General features: G+C 39.1%; 1 protein-coding gene across 8 annotated transcripts in view; it reads right to left on the reverse strand.

Moving 5' to 3' along the window:
* Nucleotides 1–22,150, reverse strand: part of FAT1 (FAT atypical cadherin 1) — a 148,910-nt gene that overhangs the window by 65,005 nt on the left and 61,755 nt on the right. For all 8 annotated transcript variants that reach the window (XR_012158655.2, XM_073341873.2, XM_073341878.2 and 5 more), the window contains exon 4: nt 3,949–4,010. Coding sequence is in view for 7 of the 8 variants with exons in the window: in XM_073341873.2 (XP_073197974.2) it covers nt 3,949–4,010 (62 nt within the window). In the remaining variant the exon portion in view is untranslated. The remainder of the gene's footprint in view (nt 1–3,948; nt 4,011–22,150) is intronic.

A 22,150-nucleotide genomic window follows, 5' to 3' on the forward strand; every position in this document is an offset into this window, starting at 1 on the left:
GCTACAGGTATTGAAGGGTATGTGCTGTTTAGGAAAGACCGAAATAAAGGTAAAGGTGGTGGAGTAGCACTGTATATCAATGATGAGATAGAATGTAAAGAAATAAGAAGCGATGAAACGGATATGACTGAGTCTGTCTGGGCAATAATTAAATTGGGGAAGAAAACTATTAGAGCCTCCCCTGGGATAGTGCTTGGGGTGTGCTATAGACCGCCGTGATCTAATTTGGATATGGATAGAGCCCTTTTTAATGTTTTTAATAAAGTAAATACTAATGGAAACTGTGTGATCATGGGAGACTTTAACTTCCCAGATATAGACTGGAGGACGAGTGCTAGTAATAATAATAGGGCTCAGATTTTCCTAGATGCGATAGCTGATGGATTCCTTCAACAAGTAGTTGCTGAACCGACTAGAGGGGATGCCATTTTAGATTTGGTCTTGGCGAGTAATGAGGATCTCATAGAGGAAATGGTTGTAGGGGATAATCTTGGCTCAAGTGATCATGAGCTAATTCAGTTCAAATTGAATGGAAGGATTAACAAAAATAAATCTGCAACTAGGGTTTTTGATTTCAAAAGGGCTGACTTTCAAAAATTAAGGAAATTAGTTAGGGAAGTGGATTGGACTGAAGAATTTATGGGTTTAAAGGTAGAGGAGGCCTGGGATTATTTTAAATTAAAGCTGCAGAAGCTATCGGAAGCCTGCATCCCAAGAAAGGGGAAAAAATTCATAGGCAGGAGTTGTAGACCAAGCTGGATGAGCAAGCATCTTAGAGAGGTAATTAAGAAAAAGCAGAAAGCATATAGGGAGTGGAAGAAGGGAGGGATCAGTAAGGAAAGCTACCTTATTGAGGTCAGAATATGTAGGGATAAAGTGAGACAGGCTAAAAGTCAAGTAGAGTTGGACCTTGCAAAGGGAATTAAAACCAATAGTAAAAGGTTCTATAGTCATATAAATAGGAAGAAAACAAAGAAAGAAGAAGTGGGACCGCTAAAAACTGAGGATGGAGTGGAGGTCAAGGATAATCTAGGCATGGCCCAATATCTAAACAAATACTTTGCCTCAGTCTTTAATAAGACTAAAGAGGATCTTAGGGATAATGGTAGCATGATAAATGGGAATGAGGATATGGAGGTAGACATCACCATATCTGAGGTAGAAGCGAAACTCAAACAGCTTAATGGGACTAAATCGGGGGGCCCAGATAATCTTCATCCAAGAATATTAAAAGAATTGGCACAAGAAATTGCAAGCCCATTAGCAAGAATTTTTAATGAATCTGTAAACTCAGGGGTTGTACCGTATGATTGGAGAATTGCTAACATAGTTCCTATTTTTAAGAAAGGGAAAAAAAGTGATCCAAGTAATTATAGGCCTGTTAGTTTGACATCTGTAGTATGCAAGGTCTTGGAAAAATTTTTGAAGGAGAAGGTAGTTAAGGACATTGAAGTCAATGGTAAATGGGACAAAATACAACATGGTTTTACAAAAGGTAGATCGTGCCAAACCAACCTGATCTCCTTCTTTGAGAGAGTAACAGATTTTTTAGATAAAGGAAACGCAGTGGATCTAATTTACTTAGATTTTAGTAAGGCGTTTGATACTGTGCCACATGGGGAATTATTAGTTAAATTGGATAAGATGGGCATCAATAGGAAAATTGAAAGGTGGATAGGGAATTGGTTAAAGGGGAGACTACAACGGGTCCTACTGAAAGGTGAACTGTCAAGTTGGAGGGAGGTTACCAGTGGAGTTCCTCAAGGATCAGTTTTGGGACCAATCTTATTTAATCTTTTTATTACTGACCTGGGCACAAAAAGTGGGAGTGTGCTAATAAAGTTTGCAGATGATACAAAGCTGGGAGGTATTGCTAATTTAGAGAAGGACAGGGATACCCTACAGGAGGATCTGGATGACCTTGTAAACTGGAGTAATAGGAATAGGATGAAATTTAATAGTGAGAAGTGTAAGGTCATGCATTTAGGGATTAATAACAAGAATTTTAGTTATAAGCTAGGGACGCATCAACTAGAAGTAACGGAGGAGGAAAAGGACCTTGGAGTATTGGTTGATCATAGTATGACTATGAGCTGCCAATGTGATATGGCTGTGAAAAAAGCTAATGTCGTCTTGGGATGCATCAGGAGAGGTATTTCCAGTAGGGATAAGGAGGTTTTAGTACCGTTATATAAGGCACTGGTGAGACCTCACCTGGAATACTGTGTGCAGTTCTGGTCTCCCATGTTTAAGAAGGATGAATTCAAACTGGAACAGGTACAGAGAAGGGCTACTCTGATGATCCAAGGAATGGAAAACTTGTCTTATGAAAGGAGACTCAGGGAGCTTGGCTTGTTTAGCCTAACTAAAAGAAGGTTGAGGGGAGATATGATTGCTCTCTATAAATATATCAGAGGGATAAATACCAGAGAGGGAGAGGAATTATTTAAACTCAGTACCAATGTGGACACAAGAACAAATGGATATAAACTGGCCACTAGGAAATTTAGATTAGAAATTAGATGAAGGTTTCTAACCATCAGAGGAGTGAAGTTTTGGAATAGCCTTCCGAGGGAAGTAGTGGGAGCAAAAGATCTATCTTGCTTTAAGATTAAACTCGATAAGTTTATGGAGGAGATGGTATGATGGGATAACATGGTTTTGGTAATTAAATATTCATGGTAAATAGGCCCAATGGACTGTGATGGGTTTTTAGATGGGGTAAGATCCAAGTTACCCGGGAAAGAATTTTCTGTAGTATCTGGCTGATGAATCTTGCCCATATGCTCAGGGTTTAGCTGATCACCATATTTGGGGTCGGGAAGGAATTTTCCTCCAGGGCAGATTGGAAGACCCTGGAGGTTTTTCGCCTTCCTCTGTAGCATGGGGCACGGGTCACTTGCTGGAGGATTCTCTGCTCCTTGAGGTCTTCAAACTACAATTTGAGGACTTCAATAGCACAGATATAGGTGTGAGGTCTTTTTTAGGAGTGGTGGGTGAAATTCTGTGGCCTGCATTGTGCAGGAGGTCAGACTAGATGATCATAATGGTCCCTTCTGACCTAAATATCTATGAATCTATGAAAATGTAAATTTGGTAGTTTCATGTCAGAGAAACTTGCAGCACGCAAAGTAACAGTACAACATATTGATCTAGTTGTATATTTAGGTTATATATAGCACAATGTTTTGAGTTTCTTTTCTAAATAATGTTTTCCAGAGCGAATAGATGGTATTAGCTGAGCACTAAACTCCAGTTCATCCATTAAAAGCAGATATAAGTAAATAAAGGAAATGGCCAAGGGTTTCCATACCCAGATTACTGGACTCTGAATCCACAAGACACATGTTTAATTTTTTACCTATTAACTTACCAGACATATGTTCAAGTTAAAATGCAGGTTCCCAAGCAGAATTATCCTTAAGTTTTGAATGTGACAGATAATTGTGTTACAACAGGTGGAAAAATACCATGTCATCCTTCTAACATATCATCCATATATTTTAACATTAAAGGTCTGCATCTGTCCTTTCGGAGATATACAGACACATTCAGCCAAAGACAGTTATGAAACAATTATTCTCACATTTATAGACAGCAAAAAGGAGAAAAGAAAACCAAAGTATTTCCACAGCAATGCCTCTGATCTCAGACCATATTTGGAAGAACCATACCACCTCAGTTTCGAGTTAAAAAATTAGCATGCATGTTAGTTCTGTCTTGCATCTGTTCTAAAAATAACAATATTGACACACTTTGTTACTATCAGGTGCTTAGTTCCGTGAATTGTTATCTATTAAAAATAAGGATTAATTTCTCTCTCTAATTCTGTTTCCTGAATTCATTATGTAGAGTAGCTCATATTGTAAACATTATATTCCTTGTAAACTAATGGGTTCTATGTTCTATGCAGTTGTTATATTTCAGAGATCTAAAAGAATCATTTACCTCCAGTATGTGTTCACTTTGCTGTTCTCGGTCTAGCTTTCTTGATGTGGTTATAATTAGCCCTGTAAATATAAAAGAGTAATTTATCAGTCCTTGCAGAAAAGTAATTGTGATGGAGACTGAGCCAGTAATCAGCGATATGCCCAACCCGGACGTCGTCTTTGGTGGTCTCATTCATGTCTGCAGAATTTAAATTTTCATTAAAAAAAGTTTCTAGTCTGTAATTGTGAAGATATCCCTTGGAATGTGAACCAAAGAAGAGCTGTTTTAGTGTCTAGACAGCAGATCCAATTTTGTTCTCAGATACATCTGTACAGCTATGAGCCAACAGGAATTGCATGTCTCCATCTCACATACAAAGACATATGTGAACTGACCCCATTCATTGCAGGGGGGTATTCACTCATAAGTCAATTGTAATGTCTGTCAATCGTTTTAGCAGAAGACAGCTAATCTAGGACTCAAGACTAGGCACTGATCCTCTCCTGTGTCAGATTAAAGCTGCTCTACTAGTGCAAAACAGCTTTAAAGTTGGTTTAGTTGGCCACCAGAGGGAAATCTATGGTGCAGACACATAAGGAGGAGTTCACAGTAATCAAGAAAGGAGATGACATGGAGCCAATCATTTTTAGCTGTAGAGAAATAAAGAAATGGGTGGATGTTAGAGATGTTATGGGGGAAGATGTAATGGGCATTACACATGGCTTGGTATTGCAACAGGGAGAGAGGAGCCAAAGACAAACGCCAGGCTATGTGAGTGAGTGATGGTGAGAATGGGGAGAGTGACGAGCATTTTGAATATGATGTCAAGAAGAAAGGTTCGATCAACAGTATCCAAAGCAGTGGAGAGGCCAAGGAGAAAGAGAATGGAATAGAGACACTAATATCTGACTAGGAAGAGGTCCTACCCAAATTAATCATTTCTAGGGTCAGGTTAATGATATTAGTCATTGAGACACATTCATGTGAAAATGAAATAAAATAATACCACCACCACACCAGTGGCGTAGCCAAGATGGAAATGACTCGGAGGGGCGGGGGGTGGGAGAGAGAGAGAGAGAAAGAGATCTGGGCACGCCTCCCTTCGACCATTACCAGTCCACCTTGCAGGGGGTGATGGATACTCTGGCTAGGGCCGCCTAGAGCCCCAGGTCCACTCCCACCTCCGGGAAGAGAAGCCGCTCTCTAGCGGCAATGGCCCCTGGCCCAGTCCCATGCTGGGCCTGGCTCCCCAAGTGGCAGGCCTACCTCTCTGAGGATTCCTGTGCCTCCACTGGGTCGCCTGAAGCTCGCCCTACTCCCAGTGGCGAAATAGCCACTGGGCCAAAGGGGTGTGCCCAGGGGCCCCAGCCAATTGGGGACCCCCAAAAAAACAGGCACCCCACCACAAGCCCCGACCCCACTCCTTGGCAGAATCACTGGGCAGATGGAGGGAGCTGGGTAAGCCCTCGACCGTGCCCCCGGTTGGAGCACCAGGCTGGCAGAGTGGGGCAAGCTAGGGTCGAAGCAGAGCCAGGGCCCCTGCACCAAAATGCAGGTCCACAGCACCTCTTATCTGAGGATCTCTAAGCACTTTGCAATTATGGGTAAGTACTATTATTCTTGGCAGAATTGAAGTATGGAGATGTTAGTGACTTGCTCAAGATCTTGCAGTAAATCAGTGGAAGAATCAAGAATAGAACTCAGGTCTCCTAATTAACAGTTCTATTCTACCTCTTTTTTATTATAAACACACCTTTCATAACAAAAACATCACAAACTTATCAACTAATGAAAACTGAATTGCTACACCGAAAAAATCTATTTTGTGTCACAGCCCTGATAGAAGTAGAGCTTGAAACTCAAAAAATGAACATCAATAAGTTTCCAGTTTTACTTACATAGAAATGCCAATAGAAGTAGAATTCTGGCATAGCTAGCAAATACCCTGCCACAAAAGAATTCTAGCCTACATACACCAACAAAAATGGACAATCACATCTAAATAATATGAGTAACTCCTATATATGACAATACCTGTCAACTATACAGACGACTATTATTCTTCAAGAAATGGGTAGCATAAATCACAATCCTTTCAATTATGGTCAAAACTGTCCTCGGTTTTCCAGCAATTTCATTCTTCCATTGTAGTGAGTACTTTTTTCTATCTAACATTTGCTGACCGTTCCTCCCATTTTGTTGTATGCACCTCCCCCCTCCCCATAATAATTATAATAGCTTTTAGTAATATATGCAATGGGTACTTACAGTTAAGGCTAAGATTTTGCCTCGGTTATTTTTAGTAAAAGTCACAGACAGGTCACAGGCAATAAACAAAAAGTCACAGAGCCCCTGACCTGTTTGTGACTTTTACTAAAAAAAACTAAAAATAAGTGTACAAGCTGCAAGGCAGGGGAATGTGCACATGGTGGGCTGCAGCCTTCACCGCAAGCTGCGGGGCAGGGACACGTGGCCCCGGCTGCAGGCTCTAGCAGAAGCTGGTACCCCCACACTGGAACAGGGGTGCATGGCCCTGGCTCCAGCCCCAGCCGCAACCCCAGCTTCAGCTGCCGAAGAAGTCACAGAGGTCCAGTAAAGTAATGGAATCCATGACTGCCGAGACCTCTGTGACTACATCATAGCCTTACTTATAGTTAAATATATGGCCACCATACAGTCCAAAGAGAATGGGAATCAATTAAGTACATTAATGAAAGAAAACAGAAAAAATCTGAAGAAAAAACAGAAAACTATAGAAGAGCTATACATTGGGGATGGGGGGGGGGGGGGGAGAGGAAAAAGTCAGATGCACTGACTGTGTATTCAGTTCCTCAGAGTTACATCTTCCCACACAGAGTACAGAGCTGTGAACACTGGCAAGCTTCAAACATTTCATACACGCAAAGACAAAGCATTTACCAAGCCTCTTGGCTGAGGCTGATCATTCCATCCCTTTTCTTGTCACCTGCACACTAGGGAGCGGCTTGGAATTGTTAAATGGAAATGAACAAATGAAGGACCAGATGCTTTCCTCCCCTTATGTAGGCAAAAGGAGCAAATATTTAGATAGAACTTTGGGAAGCAGCAGCTCTGCTGTACGTCTTGTTCTGGGGAGCCCATAAAGTGCTTCTAAGGAAATTTTACATATGCAGGGGGGAATGAACTGCTCTATGAAGCATGAGCACCTTGAGACCCCTCTGACTGAAAATCTGAGATGGGACTGAAGCTCTAGCCTTCTTTCTGCAGTTACAACCACCTTCACAGAAAAACGCAGAGCAGAACAGAGTGTGCCAGCTCAGCTGCTGATGTGTCTTGCTATTGAGGGGTTGGGGATCAGGGCAGGGAGGAGCCCACCAGAGACCACAGTGAAGGGTAAACTCATTCTAAGAGATCCACGTGCTTATGCTTTGTGTTGCCCTGTGGATCCTTAAGATTCTCAGACTCCACCTACTCCACAAGGCTGGGAAACCCTCCCTTTCAACAGTGGCATGCAGACCTAACTCCATAAGGTGAACCCTGGGAACGACACTAGTGAATGCCAAATACTGCCAGTAAAGGCTTACATCATAAGGCAAATATACACTAACATATCCCGTCTTTACTGCAAATAAATGCCCCAAACTAGAAGTTCAAGGTCTAACCTACCTCTGCATTTGTGAAATGAATTTGTCAGGTTAGACTTTTCTGCAACTGAAGTTGATTGATACATTTTGGAAACAGAGAAGTAAGCAATATACTTAAAATTAATATGCTTTGCTGTATTAATAATCATTTTCTAATAATCTTTTGACTAAGTTTTCTGATGTTGCATGCCACACAGTTCTGTTAAAACACTTCAGACTGTTAACAGAAGGGTTTAGTCTTCACCATATATATCCTGTAAATTCAGCAGAAACTAATGCCAACAAAGGAAATATAACACCTCTGGATTTAGAATCTCTCTCTCTCTCTGACAGCCACACACCATTCTTTGCATTTAACTCTTTACTGGTATCCATTTTCCTAAAGAAATAAGTAGTATTTAAACATTTATCTGAATAGGATAGCTGCTCTGCTGCAATGTAAATCAAACCCTTTACACATATTAAACACAAACATTCTGAATGTTTAGTGCAGTCCTGAATAGAGATGGGTGAATAACTGATGTTTTAGTACACTGGAAATTCCAAAAAAATGGAAAAAAAAAATCAGTTCAGGTCAAACTGAATAGAAAAATTGCAAACTCCCCCCCCCCCCCCCCAAGCAAACTGAAAAAAAAATCAATTTAGGGTCAAACAAATCAACTGAAAAAATATTTTTTCCAGGTGGAGGAGGAGAAGGCAGCAGTCTCACTTGTAACCGTTAGCACTGTGATTAGGGTACTTACCTGGGATGTGGAAGACCTGGGTTCCATTCCACACTCTGCCTGATGTGGAGCAGGAATTTGACCTTGGGTCTCCCATGTTACAGGACAGTACCCTAGCCATTGTGCTATAGGATATAATGCTGTAGGTCCATCTCAATCTGTCCTGTTGAAGCTATTCCACTGTGTATAAATAACTGAAGTCACTGGAGCATGGATTTGAACTATGAATGACAACTCATTGCCTCTTTGAATCACAATTAACAGCTATTGGACCTGGGAATTAAGAGTAAGAATGACTCTATAGCCTGGTGATTAGGGCACCCACCTAGGCTGTGGGAGAGTCAAGTTCAAACCCTTGCTCCAATTTATGCAAAGTGGAGCAGGTTCAACAGGACAGATTATCCACCAAACTATGGAGTATTGTAACCATGGAGAACAGAGGGCTCCACTCAAATGGGGAAGATCCAAGTTCAAATCCCTTTTCCACATCAGGCAGAGAGTGGAACTGAACACAGATCTCCATATCCCAGGTGAATGCCCTAACCATTCAGCTAACTGCTTTAAAAGAGAAGAAGCCTTCCCCTTTCTCCCACTTTTTTGGGGGGGCTGCCAAAACTATTTGGCAAATTCATGTCAAATTCTCAAATAATTTCAGGTTGACCAAACCTGAATTTTTCAGCAAAGACACTACTACTCCAAAAATGTTTACTCAGCTCTAGTATTAACTCAAGGACGTGTCTTTACTAAGTTGGGGCAGAGGACTTAGTAATAAGGCCCAATGCTTCCACGGACATGCAGGCAGCAAACTCCCATTAATGTCAACAGAGATTGTGGGTGAACACTGGCTCCAAATTCTCAGTAACTTTTCAGTGGGGCCAGATGAAGGTCACAACATGACTTTTGCTAATCATGGGTTTTGTAGTGTTTTAAAATCAAGTTACTTTCTGTACTTAGGTAAGGATAAGTATACTCAATGGTCCAGCTATCAATGTATTTTGATAGAATACATTTTCAATATTGTCAGGATGCTAGTACACTTTAAAAGGTTTCCTTTGTTTCCTTCTTGCCACTCTTCAAATCCCCATCCACGTTTGTTATGGGTGTCAATATCAGGAAACAATTTAGATTGAAAATGGGGGACAAGAATTCAAAAATTCTAATTAAACATGTTTACATACTTACCTTAAAGTCAGAAAGGAAGGAAATACAGAATGAATGCCAAAGTGGTGGAAAAGTAAAGGATGAAGTTTAATTGAGCACTGAAGTAGTTTATGTCTATAATTAGGTCTCTTCTGAAATCCTTATTATCTGTTGGTGACCATCTTCTGAATAAGGGAAGTGAGTATTGAGCTCTGACAAAACTGGCAGTTTTTGTTCAGAAAAGGAGAGTGTCATTTTACAATCAGATTTTCCTATTTTTTATTCTATCTGCTCTTGCTGAGTGAAACACACACAAATAAAGTCCAATAACTTACAATATTAACTGTGATTTTGCATGTGAATCAATACATACACTCTGTACAGAGTGGGCGAGATAGGTCAGGCATCTTGGGAAAACACAACCTTACGAAAAAATCGTTATTGAGCTAATGATGAAACAAGTGATATTTCTAGAAAATTGGTGTGATTTTACAGTCGGTAATGTTTCAAAACTTGCCACATCAGTAACACATTTTCATAAGGCAGCTTAATTACTTAGAGAGTCTTTGAAGAGATCACAGCCATGCCACACTAAACAAAAAATGCCAAGCGTAGGTGAGGCTCTATCTAAAAATCCCAGTCATCCTACAAATCATAGAACAAAATATGATTAACACTTCTCATTGCTCTCCTTCCTTCCTTTTTTGAGTTCGCACTCTTGTGATAGGTTTCAGAGTAGCAGCTGTGTTAGTCTGTATTCGCAAAAAGAAAAGGAGTACTTGTGGCACCTTAGAGACTAAGCAATTTATTTGAGCATAAGCTTTCGTGAGCTACAGCTCACTTCACTGGATGCCTCTTGTGATACTGTCTGCTTGAATTTCTAAACAGCTCTATTCGAGTTTCGAATCTCCAGATTAAAATCACTTCAGTTTTGTCTAGCCTAGGTTAAGTACCATTGAAATGTTTGGGGAAAAAATATAGAAGAACAAAAATGTAATAATTTAGAACTTTACGTAAATAGCATAAATAAGACAGTCCCATATGCAAACAGCATCACTCCCTAGATAAAGCATCGTTGGCAAACCTGTGTTCAAATGTCAGCTCAGCTACCAGTTCACTGTGTGAGCAAATCACGTGTTAACCTGGCTATCTCAGTTTCTACAAGTATAAAACAGTATAGCGCCCTACCATCTCCCTTTGGCCATTAAGGGACTATTAGTTAAATCCTGTAAAGTGCTATGTAACTCTTAATGCATTATCATATGAAAACTAAGATTACATTAAAAAGATATTCAAGAAGTTGGATCCCAAGTAATACTTCATTTAATACCCATCAGCAAAAGCTTTAATTAAAAAAACAAAAACTAAAAAAACAAAACACTGCCTATTCATTTTATAATGTCATCTCAGTTTCTGCAAAGGAAATGGAAACTCCTGAATTTCACTCTTGGCAAATAAGGGGAAATTTAATTTCAAATATGTTTTAAATTTACATAAAGGATTTGAAGATGTATTTAATTTAATACATTTTTTTGTTTTATTCTATCATAAAAAACTGGACCATTTACTTATGCAGTATGGCTAACAAAAATGGCATAAAAAAGGAGGAGAGGTTTCAAGATTTGCTGTTTTGTTGAATTTTATGCATCAAGCATGTTCAGTTTACAGGTTAAAAAAAACCCATCTCCTCCTCCCTCCTTCTGCCAGCTTTGCGAACTCAACCTGGGATCTGAGAATTAAGGGAATTCCTCCCTCCTCCCCCAAATAAATCATCACCAGTAATAAAGGTTCTGCAGTCTAAAACAGGCCCTCAATGACACCAATTGTTTTTAATGGCTTTGCACAGGTGTAAATAATTAGAATATAATAAACAATTCTTTCTAGAACAAATTCATAAGAACCAGCTCACTCTTGGCTCTGCAGGCTTAACAGAAGTAAAAAGCAGTAAAAACATATTTTGGGGTCACTAAAGTCAGCAGATACAATACACTGGGAGGAAATCTGATTAGTGAGGTGCTATTGTTTCAGTCACTTGTTTGAGTAGAACCACACTTTAAAATAGTTTTAATCTGACAGGGACCATCCTTTTTCTTTGTTTGCTTGTTTTGTTGGTTTATTTTTTTCTTATAAATTCACCAATCTGACTCTGAAACACAAAAGCATAAGCAACCAGTGTTGATGGATTATGTTCCACCACTTTTTGTTTTGTTTTGCTGAAACAAACAGCCATCCAGTGAGCAGAGGTGCAATGATCAAACTTTAGTCCTAGAATCGTGCAGGCACTAATGATGATGCTTTTCGCAAATACCACGTAAATAATTTATCACCAGGTTGACTTGTGCAGAAACAGAAGGGAAAGTTTTTCCTAAAACGATCATTAACTAAGAAAAGGGACAAAACTCATAGACGTGTAAATGTAACATTTATTTCCTCAAGAGAACATTACAAACTATGGGAAATGAAAAAAACCTCTTTTGAAGTGCTGAACGAGTGGACTATGCATATAACTAAATAGTCACATAGCTACTAGCAATGCAGTTCAAATACCTGCTTAACTTTAAGCACATGCTTAATTCCATCCCTGTTCACCAAAGCATTTAAGCATGGTCTAGATAAAATAGTACTTAGTCCTGGCTCAGTGCAGGGAACCGAACTAGCTGATCTATCGAGATCCCTTCCAGTCCTACAGTTCTGTGATTCTATGCGTGTAACTTCAAGTATGAGTAGTTCCATTGATTTAAATGGGACTTAAGTACAGTAGAACCTCAGAATTACGAACACCTCAAGAACAGAGATTGTTCGTAATTCTGAACAAAATGTCATGGTTGTTCTTTCAAAAGTTTATAGCTGAACACTGACTTAATACAACTCTGAAACTTTATGAGGCAGAAGAAAAATGCTGCTTTTAACCATCTTCATTTAAATAAAACAGTAACAGAAAAAGTTTCCTTACCTTCTCAAAAACTTCTTAAAAATTTCCCTATTTTTTTTTAGTAGTTTACATTTAACACAGCAATATGCTGTATTTGCCCCTTCCCCCCTCCCCTTTTTTGGGGGAAGGGGTCTCTGCTGCTGCCTGATTGTGTACTTCCAGCTCCAAATTAGGTGTGTAGTTGACCGGTCAGTTCGTAACTCTGAGGTTCTACTGTACTTGCTTAAGTACTTATGTACATGGCTCCAACACTTAGGACCAGATCCTGCTATTTTCACTCAAATAGTGCCTTACTCTGAACAGTCCCATGGAACTGTGCAACAAGATAGGTAAAAATAACATGTAAATGGGATTTTGTCATTGACTTCAATAGTGACAGGATTTCACCTAATGAGAGTAAAAAGATAGCAGACTGGCCCTTACTGATGAGCTTGTATCATAAAGTTAGAAATTCAATAAAGTACAATGATGTCAATGTTTATGAGTGTTGTGTGTGTTGCCATGACAGACTGCAGGACTTTATATATCGGATCAAAGGTCCATATCTTTATACCATATCTAATATTTCACAGAGTCACTTGCGTTATCAGTAGCCAAAGAACTTTACTCAGTCTAGTACATAATTTCACATCTCTCTCAGTCAGACCTACCTCCCCGCACTATTTCAACAGTCGTCAGCAACAAAGATTTGGAATTTGCTGATCATAGAAGGCATTAATCATTTTAGTGATTTCACTCAGGAAGTACAGACAGGACCTGCAGCCTCCCAGAGATTAATAATGTATGGGCTGCAGACGAAAAAACAGCATTACACAAACATCTGAAAGTCAAAAAGAAAAGGAGTACTTGTGGCACCTTAGAGACTAACCAATTTATTTGAGCATGAGCTTTCGTGAGCTACAGCTCACTTCATCAGATGTTTACCGTGGAAACTGCAGCAGACTTTATATACACACAGTGTGTGTATATATACTGTGTGTATATAAAGTCTGCTGCAGTTTCCACGGTAAACATCTGATGAAGTGAGCTGTAGCTCACGAAAGCTCATGCTCAAATAAATTGGTTAGTCTCTAAGGTGCCACAAGTACTCCTTTTCTTTTTGCGAATACAGACTAACACGGCTGTTCCTCTGAAATCTGAAAGTCAGTCAAGCGAATAAACATTTTGAATCTTTAACTTTTTGTATTAGAAGGCTGAAAACTAGTTTAGTGAGTATATTATGGTAAATTGCTTATATGCATCATCAAAATGGCAACTATGCAGATTTGAGCACATCTACTTTCAGGCTATACAGACTCCTTTTATGAAGGCATAACTTCTTGAGAAAGTAATATCTAGACTTAAAAGAACTGTTTTCACACTGGAATATTTTAGGGCTCAAACCACAAAGGGATTTAAGATGTTTAATTGCAACTACTTTAGGTGCCTAAATCAAAAATTCAAGTCCTCAAAACCCCTGCTTAGCACTCTCTAAGGACTTTAGGTGCCTAAATTTCCACTAGTAAATTCTCCATGGCACCTAAAAGTCTGCCAGTGAGCATATGCACATGTCTCTGTCTAGATGTCCAGGCACCTATCTTATGCCAAAGTCCCACCACAATCCGCAAACTATGGTTCTCCCACCTATCTTGCCTGTGGACCCCAACCCAGTAGGCATGCTCAGAAGTCACCACCTGGATCAGGACCCACAAAACACAATGCTGGAGTAGGAGTTGCCCCTTATAACCTTTAGCCTAGTGGTTAGAGCACTCATCCACAATGTGGGAGACAGATTCAATTCTCTCCTCTGCCTGACGGGGAGAAGAGACTTGCTCTCCCTCCTGGCTCCAAAGAAAGCGCTTAGGCATCTAACTCTAGGAAAGGGTTCATGGCTGTGAATCCCAAGCAGAAGGCGACTTTGGCCATTACTCTCTTCAGCATTGCCTATTGGCTACCTGAGGCAGCTCCCCACCCAAAGTACTCGTTGTTGTGGCCTCATTTCATAGGTGCCTAACTCTCCTCATGCATTGCTTAAGGAGCCTGGGTGCCTAATTCAAGGATGGGGATTCCAGGTGTTGGAACACTGAGTCTAAGTGCTCTTTGTGGATCTAGCTTTTAGTGTGAACTGCTGGAATTTTAAACTACAGAGATCAAAATCACTGTTGTGGATTTAGGAGAGAAAGACATCTAAATGAAAAAAAAAAGTAGAATGAATAATTTTGTTTTGATAGCAATTATTTGGTTTTACTTTATTCACAGATTACTGAAGGACTAAATAATATCATCATCATTTTGTCTCCACCAAGACTTTGTTATAAACAAAACTTCCCCCAGAAAGATAACGATTCCACAACCTTCGGACTGAGTGTAAACATTTTCAAAAATTGTTAAGTCCCATCAATTTACAATGGAATTTAGGTGCTTTTGAAAATTTTATGCTGTTGTTCAATTGTCTTAATTTCTTGTGGTGGTTCACATACCCACTCAGATGAGGCAATAATACAATATATCTTAATAAAGGTGCAGAATGTACATTTCTGCAAAACACATTTAGATTTTCCTGCCTTAAAGAAGTGGGAGTACAAGTGATTAAATTAACTTTCCTCAAAAGGTTGTTACGAAGAGGACAGTGATCAACTGTTCACAGTGTCCACCGAGGACAGGACAAGAAATAATCAACTTCATTTGCAAGTGAGATGTAAGTTAGATATTAGGAAACTTTCTAACTATAAGGATAGTTAAGCACTGGAATAAGATTCAAAGGGATGTTGTGGAATCCCCATCACTGCAGGTTTTTAAGACCAGGTTAGACAAACACTTGTCAGGGATGGTTTAGATATACTTGGTCTCGCCTCAGTGCAGAAGGCTAGACTAGATGATCTCTTCAAGTCTCTTCCAGCTCTACATTTCAATGATTCTACATCATCAATTTAAAAATCATATTTCCTTCTGGATTTAAACTATTATCATTACAAGTAACCACAAAGGCTTTGTCGTCACTAGAAAGTGGTACCACTTTAAGCAAACCACCAGTACAGTTAACGCAGGACACACAACTCTGTGGATGCAGGTTATATATGAGTATAAAAATGCTTTACACTGATCTAGCTATTCCCACTCCGGAAGGGGCATAACTATACTGGTATATCGCCTTTATAAGCGGTGAAACTACATCTACACTAGGGCCACATCTCCATTAGAAAGTTTTACCGGTAGCATTAGTGCTGGCATACAGCTGCCGACAATGCAGTTTTTCTTGGCTGTCTTTGCTGCTGCTGCAGTGCATCCTCACAGCAACAGGTTATATCAGCAAGGTATGCTGCAGTGTGGGTAGGTATCCCAGTTATCTTCCATGCCACTGTCTGGGGAACTGCCTCATGGAAAATTTTTTCAGTGCATTGTGGGACATCAATGTGCCTCTCAGGGAATTGTGGAAGCTTAAGATGAAATTCCCACAATTCCCTCTATTCCATCCCATAATATTATTTTTGTGTTTGTTTTTTTAAAAAAAATTCTTTGCAATTCCTCCATTGCATCTTATAGCTTTTTACTGGTCTAACTTTTTTTTTAAAACCAAAAGGGGGTGGGGGAGGAGAACACCCCACACATTCTCTCCCATCTCCACCACAAACCAAACAGTTATATTAGTAAAACTTTAAAATGTAGATGAGACTTAAGGTTTCTGTAACTGAAACTGATGAGTGAGAGAACAAATTTCTCCCAAGTTTTTCCAGTCTGCTTACTCTTACTCTGTATACTTGTGCATAGTCAGGTTCCTTCTAAGTATTCATGTTTGCTTCTGTTGCTATTTTGTTAACAATACATAATTTCCTGTAAAATGAGCCTTGGTTTTGTTGGAACAAGTCTTGGTTTTATTACCACTAGGTAGCAAGTAGCATTGAACTCCTGTTAAGTCTCCTCTCTCCTTGCAACAGTATACTGCCTTCAGTGACATCCAAACCACCAAAGCTACAACCAAATAAAATACCAACAGTCCAAGTCCATTCAGAAATCAGTATGTGAGGTTACTTCCTTTTCATTGTTCGCCAATTTCTTCCTCTTCTTGAGTCCTAAGCTCTTTAATAGTAAGCTCACCGCTATTTGCCCAGTGTCTCATGATACCTGGCAAGACAGTTTCAAGCTGTCATAATCGTATTGTTTAAACAGCTAATAAAAATTATCTCCTCTATAAAAAAACTTAAGGTTTATTTCAGCTAATGCAAATATATACTACTCTACTCAAACAGCAAAATCTCAGTGAGGCCAACATTTTAGTTGTTAATGTGTAATAAAGTCATGATCAGCTGAAAGCAGAAACATAAAAGAGTAATGATTAAAGGATTAGTTAGTTTTAAGGTTCACTTCATCTGCTCCAGATGTTTTTATACTTCATGATTAAACTGCCATAAAATGCCTGCACCATAAGTATGAATCTCAGAAGCTTTTGATGAATTCTTCAGGATAGAAAAAAAGACCATACATAACTCTTTGGACTTTTCTGCTCAGTGTAAAACTTTGGTTGATGGATACTGGATCTGACATTTACTGTAGCTAAACAAACTTGAATATTTAACTTTTTTTCTTGCATTCATTAAAGACACCCCACCTATTCAACTCAATACATTTGTATAGTGGAGCCAGCTATCAACCACCATAAATTTGGACTCAGTATTTATGGTGGCTTCGCCCTGCTGTGCAAACAGTTTATGAACTTTAAACCTGCCATTTTAATGTTATTTGGTAATTAGCAATATCTTGTTTCAGAGAGAAACATCCCAGGCATTTTAAAAATATAGTGAGCAGTTTTTCCAAGCTGTTACAATTGTCAGGAAACTTATTTTTACTACAATTAAACTGTTTTTACTTAGGGAAAAATACTTCCACAATGTTCATTTGTGCTTTATTTTCAATTATAGCACAAGAAAAATGGCAACATTATTGAAAATTGTAAAAACGACAACAAAATAAAAATCTCACCAACTGAAACTCTTTTTGGACACATGACATTTCTACAGACATCAAAATGCATCATGGAACATAAACAGAAAATGTATTACTACTTGAAAAAAATCAATCTTTTGCTAGCTACAAAAGTAGCACAGAAACTCTCTCATTAAGTCTGACACACCAAGATACGGCCAAATTCTGCTCTCCTACATACTGGTGCAACAGAGCAACAGTTGGTCCACAGAAGTTTATGTAGTCAGCTGCATGAAATCAAAAGATTTCAGGAAAATTATAGTGATGTGCCTTAAGCAAAATAAGAAATTAAAATGTGTGGTTTAACATGTAAGCTTCTTAGTACTTAATGTATTATATTAAAAGGAGCTGCCTTTTGGGAAATAAGACGTTCCAACATACCCTATACAAGATGTCAGATAAGGCAACAGCATGCAGGTTTTATGTTAAGTTAGTCTGCCCTATTACAGTGTTGTAACTCTATCCTTGGAAAGCAAACTTTAAAGAGCAGATTTTCATCTCAATTACCTTGGTCTACTCTAGAGCCACTCTAGCTTTACACAGAATGATCAAGAACAGAATTTGGACCTAAATGTAAAGAGATACTATATTCAATTTTGCCCTCAGAAGGGTTCATTGTTAATTGGTGAGAGTCCCCGTGGCCTAAACAAGGCCAAAATAAACTCTATTATATAGGAAATCAAAAAGAATGCAGATGCAGCTGGTAATTCAGTTGCAGTCCCCGTCCCCCCCACCCCCATCACATTCAGTGTTACCACAGTATGCCTTATAACACAAGCAGAGAAAACGAAACACATTACATGGTAAATATTAATTTTAGAGAAGATGAAGCAGCAAATTAGTTTGATTTGAGAAGATATTTAAAAAAATGATTAAGAAATGTTATCCACTTTAAAGAAAAATCTCAAGACAAAGGATGAAAATCTAAGCTAGTTTGATTGCATTCTGCTTAGGTAACAAAAACATGTTCCTTTCCTTTCTGTTTAAACTACACATGGGACAGGGAACACAACTTTCTGAGCTAAATTATTAGCTTTTGTTTGATTGTTTTGCTATTTTTACCTGTTTTAATTTATCTGATTTACAGGGATTTTTTTAGGATACTAAACTTTAAATTCACTGCTTCCACTGAAAGCTTTTCAGTTGTAAAAGATGGATTTCCTTCATCAGCTTTAACAACTTCTGTACTCTATTCTAGTTGAGAATCAGGTCTCCTGTAGCAACTTTGAGAACTGATTTTTGGCTTCACACACAGAAAAGTTAATATACATAACTCCCTCTCCAATACCAAGAGAAAAGTGGAGAGTTTTCCAAAAGATTCAATATGCATATTAAAACAGCAGATTTGGATGGAGCTGTGCCTAGACATGATACATTTCTCACGAAACTGAAACAGTAAGTAATGGCTGGTTACCCAAAACAATAAAAAGAGATGTAAAAATATAGCATTAACCAGCCTGCCTCACAATGAATTTTTTTTTTCCAGCAAAAAGAATTCTTGTCTTTGAAAGGAAAATATGAAATTCCAAACATTTTGGTGCTTGGTTTTTTGTTTGTTTTTTGCTGGGCTGCTATGAGTTTAACACTCATCTTCTTGAAATTTTCTCTGACTACATATCTAAATCTTCTCAAAATGAAAGAAAAGTTAACCTGAAAGGATAGCAACTCTCTGAGATGGGATTCTCATCCACTGTCTTTTTATCCTTTGATATTAAGAATGGTTTATGTTGGACATATGCACACTGACAGAAATCCAGAGGAAGCAGGAGTTCAAAATGATATCAGGAATACTCCTCCTGACAGCTTTATACATTATCTTAAGATTTCTTTTTGTGATTTGTGTGCGTGCATTGCTGCAGGCTACTAGTTCCATATGCATGTTATTAAAATAATAAATTAAAACAATTCAAAATTAAGAATTAAAACACAAAGAACCCCAATATTTGTCATCTAACTTATACTGCCCTGTGTACACCAACTGACAAGTAGGTTCAATTAAATAAAAATAGGCAACACACACCGCCCATACTTGAAAATGGAACTTGAAGCTTCCCCCTCTCTTCCAGCGCCTCTTCTTCCTTTTCATGAGCAAATTTACTCCTCTTCCTCTATTTCTGTGGTGGAATTTCAACCCATACTAGATGCTGAAAGTTTCTTTGAGGGATTTCACAACAGCACAGCCCTAGAATACACACTAGCCTAAAGATAGTGCTTTGTGCTGCTAGTAGGGAGAGAGAAGGACACAGAACAATGCCAGACAACGTTTGAGTATAAAAATATTTCACCAAGAAGAGTTCTCCAGCCATGCCAGAAGAAAGACTGGAGGCAAGGGATGTGATTTAATTAGGCTGCAACTTTATTCACCAAAAATATCTGGGAATACCTGGCAATAAGTTGTACAGTGCAGGTTATCATAATTTCCTTAACCATTTACACATAATCCCCTACCTGGCTCCAGCCACACTGTAGCTAGAACCCTGCGACCCTCCCCTCACAAGAGGAGGGTCGGCTCTCCACTGTACCAGACACAGATGCCCCAAAACTCCCCCTTCTTAGCTCCCTAAGGGATGCTTTCCCTCAAATACTCCTCAACTCCACTTTGTCTGATAAATGTATCCCTTCCATAACAAGAACTTGCACGGAACAGCTGCCACAAGTTTCACTTACTAAATTGTGAGATTATAACGTAACTCCCCAACACCACTCCACCGGGTGCCAAACCTGCTGTGTGGAAGGGGAAAAACCCCCACCATACCTTGGCCAGTCTGGCAGAGAGAGAAAAATTCCTTCCCTGGCCCCAAGGAAAAAGGGTGATAAGTGTGATGCCCACAGCAAGTCACGAGGAAACTCGGTCCTTTTGCAAATTTCATGGGTAGGTGCTGCCAACCCAATCCTGGTAAGTTCTGTATGGGGAAAAATACTCCACCCACCCAGTCTCAGTCTCCCGGTCAGAAAGAATGGCAGTGCCTTCCTCCTGAGTAAGCCCAGCTGCTTCCTCCTCTTCTCCACAAACTTCCCCTTCATCCCCCTCTACTCCCATTTGGGGGGAGATGGGGGATAGAAAAACCAACTTAAATGCAACAAGTACCCTTTTCCTTCATCATCAAGGACTCACTCCATGGATGCTGTAGTGAGCACATTTTGAAAGCAACAAGGGGAAGGCCTACATATGAGACTACTTGCTCCTTCTAGCTGGTCTTTAATTCTCAGTGCAAGTCCTGTAACTTGATTGTGTTTGCTCAAATAAAGACAATCCAAAACAGCAGAGGTGTATTCTCATATCTATGCAAACATGAAATAAATAGGTGCAACCTAACAGAAATCTGTCCTATTTTTTTCTTTTCAAATGCTTTTAATAGTGTGTATACATAACGGTGACAGAATTAAAAAGAAATTCTGACAAATTTTTTTCTGACAAAGAAAAAAAAAATGCCCTTTTTGCACAACCAAAATCAAACTGATGGTACCCTGCTAGAGGACTTTTGTCATTTCACTTTCTGTCAGTGAAACTGACAAAAACTTTCCTGGAGGACTGCTAAGCTGAGTGGCCAGGGGCAAATTCTGGGGCTGGAGCACCAGACAGCCCAGGCACTCCATCTGCCCCCAAGCCCTTGGAAGACCAACCTGGGTGCTCTTCCCCTCCAGTGCTGGAACTGTGGACTCTGACTCTCCAGCAGCTAGGCAGGAAGGCTCTTGTCAACTTTACTTGTGAAGATCCAAAACAAAATGAAATTGAATTTTTATCAAAAAACCTTCCCAAAAAAAAATGTGGTTTTGACTTTTCGTCCCATTTTGGGGCAAAATGTTTTTCAGAAACACAAATTTTTTTTCATGGGAAGGGCTTTCAATTTTCCATCTGGGTCTACACTGTGCACTTACAAAAATCAGCTCTGTGCAAGGAGCAGTACTTACCATCCAACAGGGAAGGAACCATACCTCAGAAAGGCAAGATACTCTTCTTGATTCCAAAGGTGGTAATGTGCTTTCTACCTTTCCAATGTGCTATGATTACTATTATTTCCACATTCTAGCTCAACTCATCTGTGATGGCATCCAACCCCCCTCCACACAAGCAGAGTTCCAAGTACATAGTACCATGCCTGCAGCAGGGATGTGAAGTGGTTCCACAATAGCATGGGAAGGGGATCTTATTTTTCCTTATGCCTCTGCAATGCTATTTAAGCCAGGCCACAAGATGGCCTATCCTGTTGCAATTTAGAGTGACAACAATTCTGGGGTAGTGGTGTTCTTTCATTTTCTTTATTTTTCTTGCTTCATACCCCACCTCTTTTCTAAAAAAGAATATAGTAGAACTATATTTAAAAAAAAATATTCATTTAAAAGACTACAGACAATGTCTGAAATAAATCTGTCAATAGTCTAGTCACATATCTTCAAACGCTTGCTAGTACTTTTATAAAGAACAGTAGTCCTGTGCTAAATTAAATTCTGTCTTCAAATGCAGGGCTATATATTGACCTCAGTCTGTATGTGCAATCCCCATTGACTGAAATGGCAGTTTTGCAGCCTATTAATTTCAATAAGACAAAAATTTGACCTGAAGATAGCAAGACTGCACATCTTCATTTATTCCTCTCCCCAATATATGTCAAATAAGCAACAGCTAATTACTATATACCTTCCGAGATTTGTGGCAGAAATGGATAGGGAATATATTGGCACAATCTGAACAGCTAAAAATCGCAGCTAAATGCAATTTTGGTTTTTCAGAAGATTTAGCATATGATTTAACAAAAAATGTTTGATTCTAGTTTTGAAAATGTTAGCTCAACCAGGATGAAGAGCCACAATGTTAAACAATGGAGATTTCCTTTGTTAAAAAG

The sequence above is a fragment of the Lepidochelys kempii genome, chromosome 4 (assembly GCF_965140285.1).
Source record: "Lepidochelys kempii isolate rLepKem1 chromosome 4, rLepKem1.hap1, whole genome shotgun sequence".
Lineage (NCBI taxonomy): Eukaryota > Metazoa > Chordata > Testudines > Cheloniidae > Lepidochelys > Lepidochelys kempii.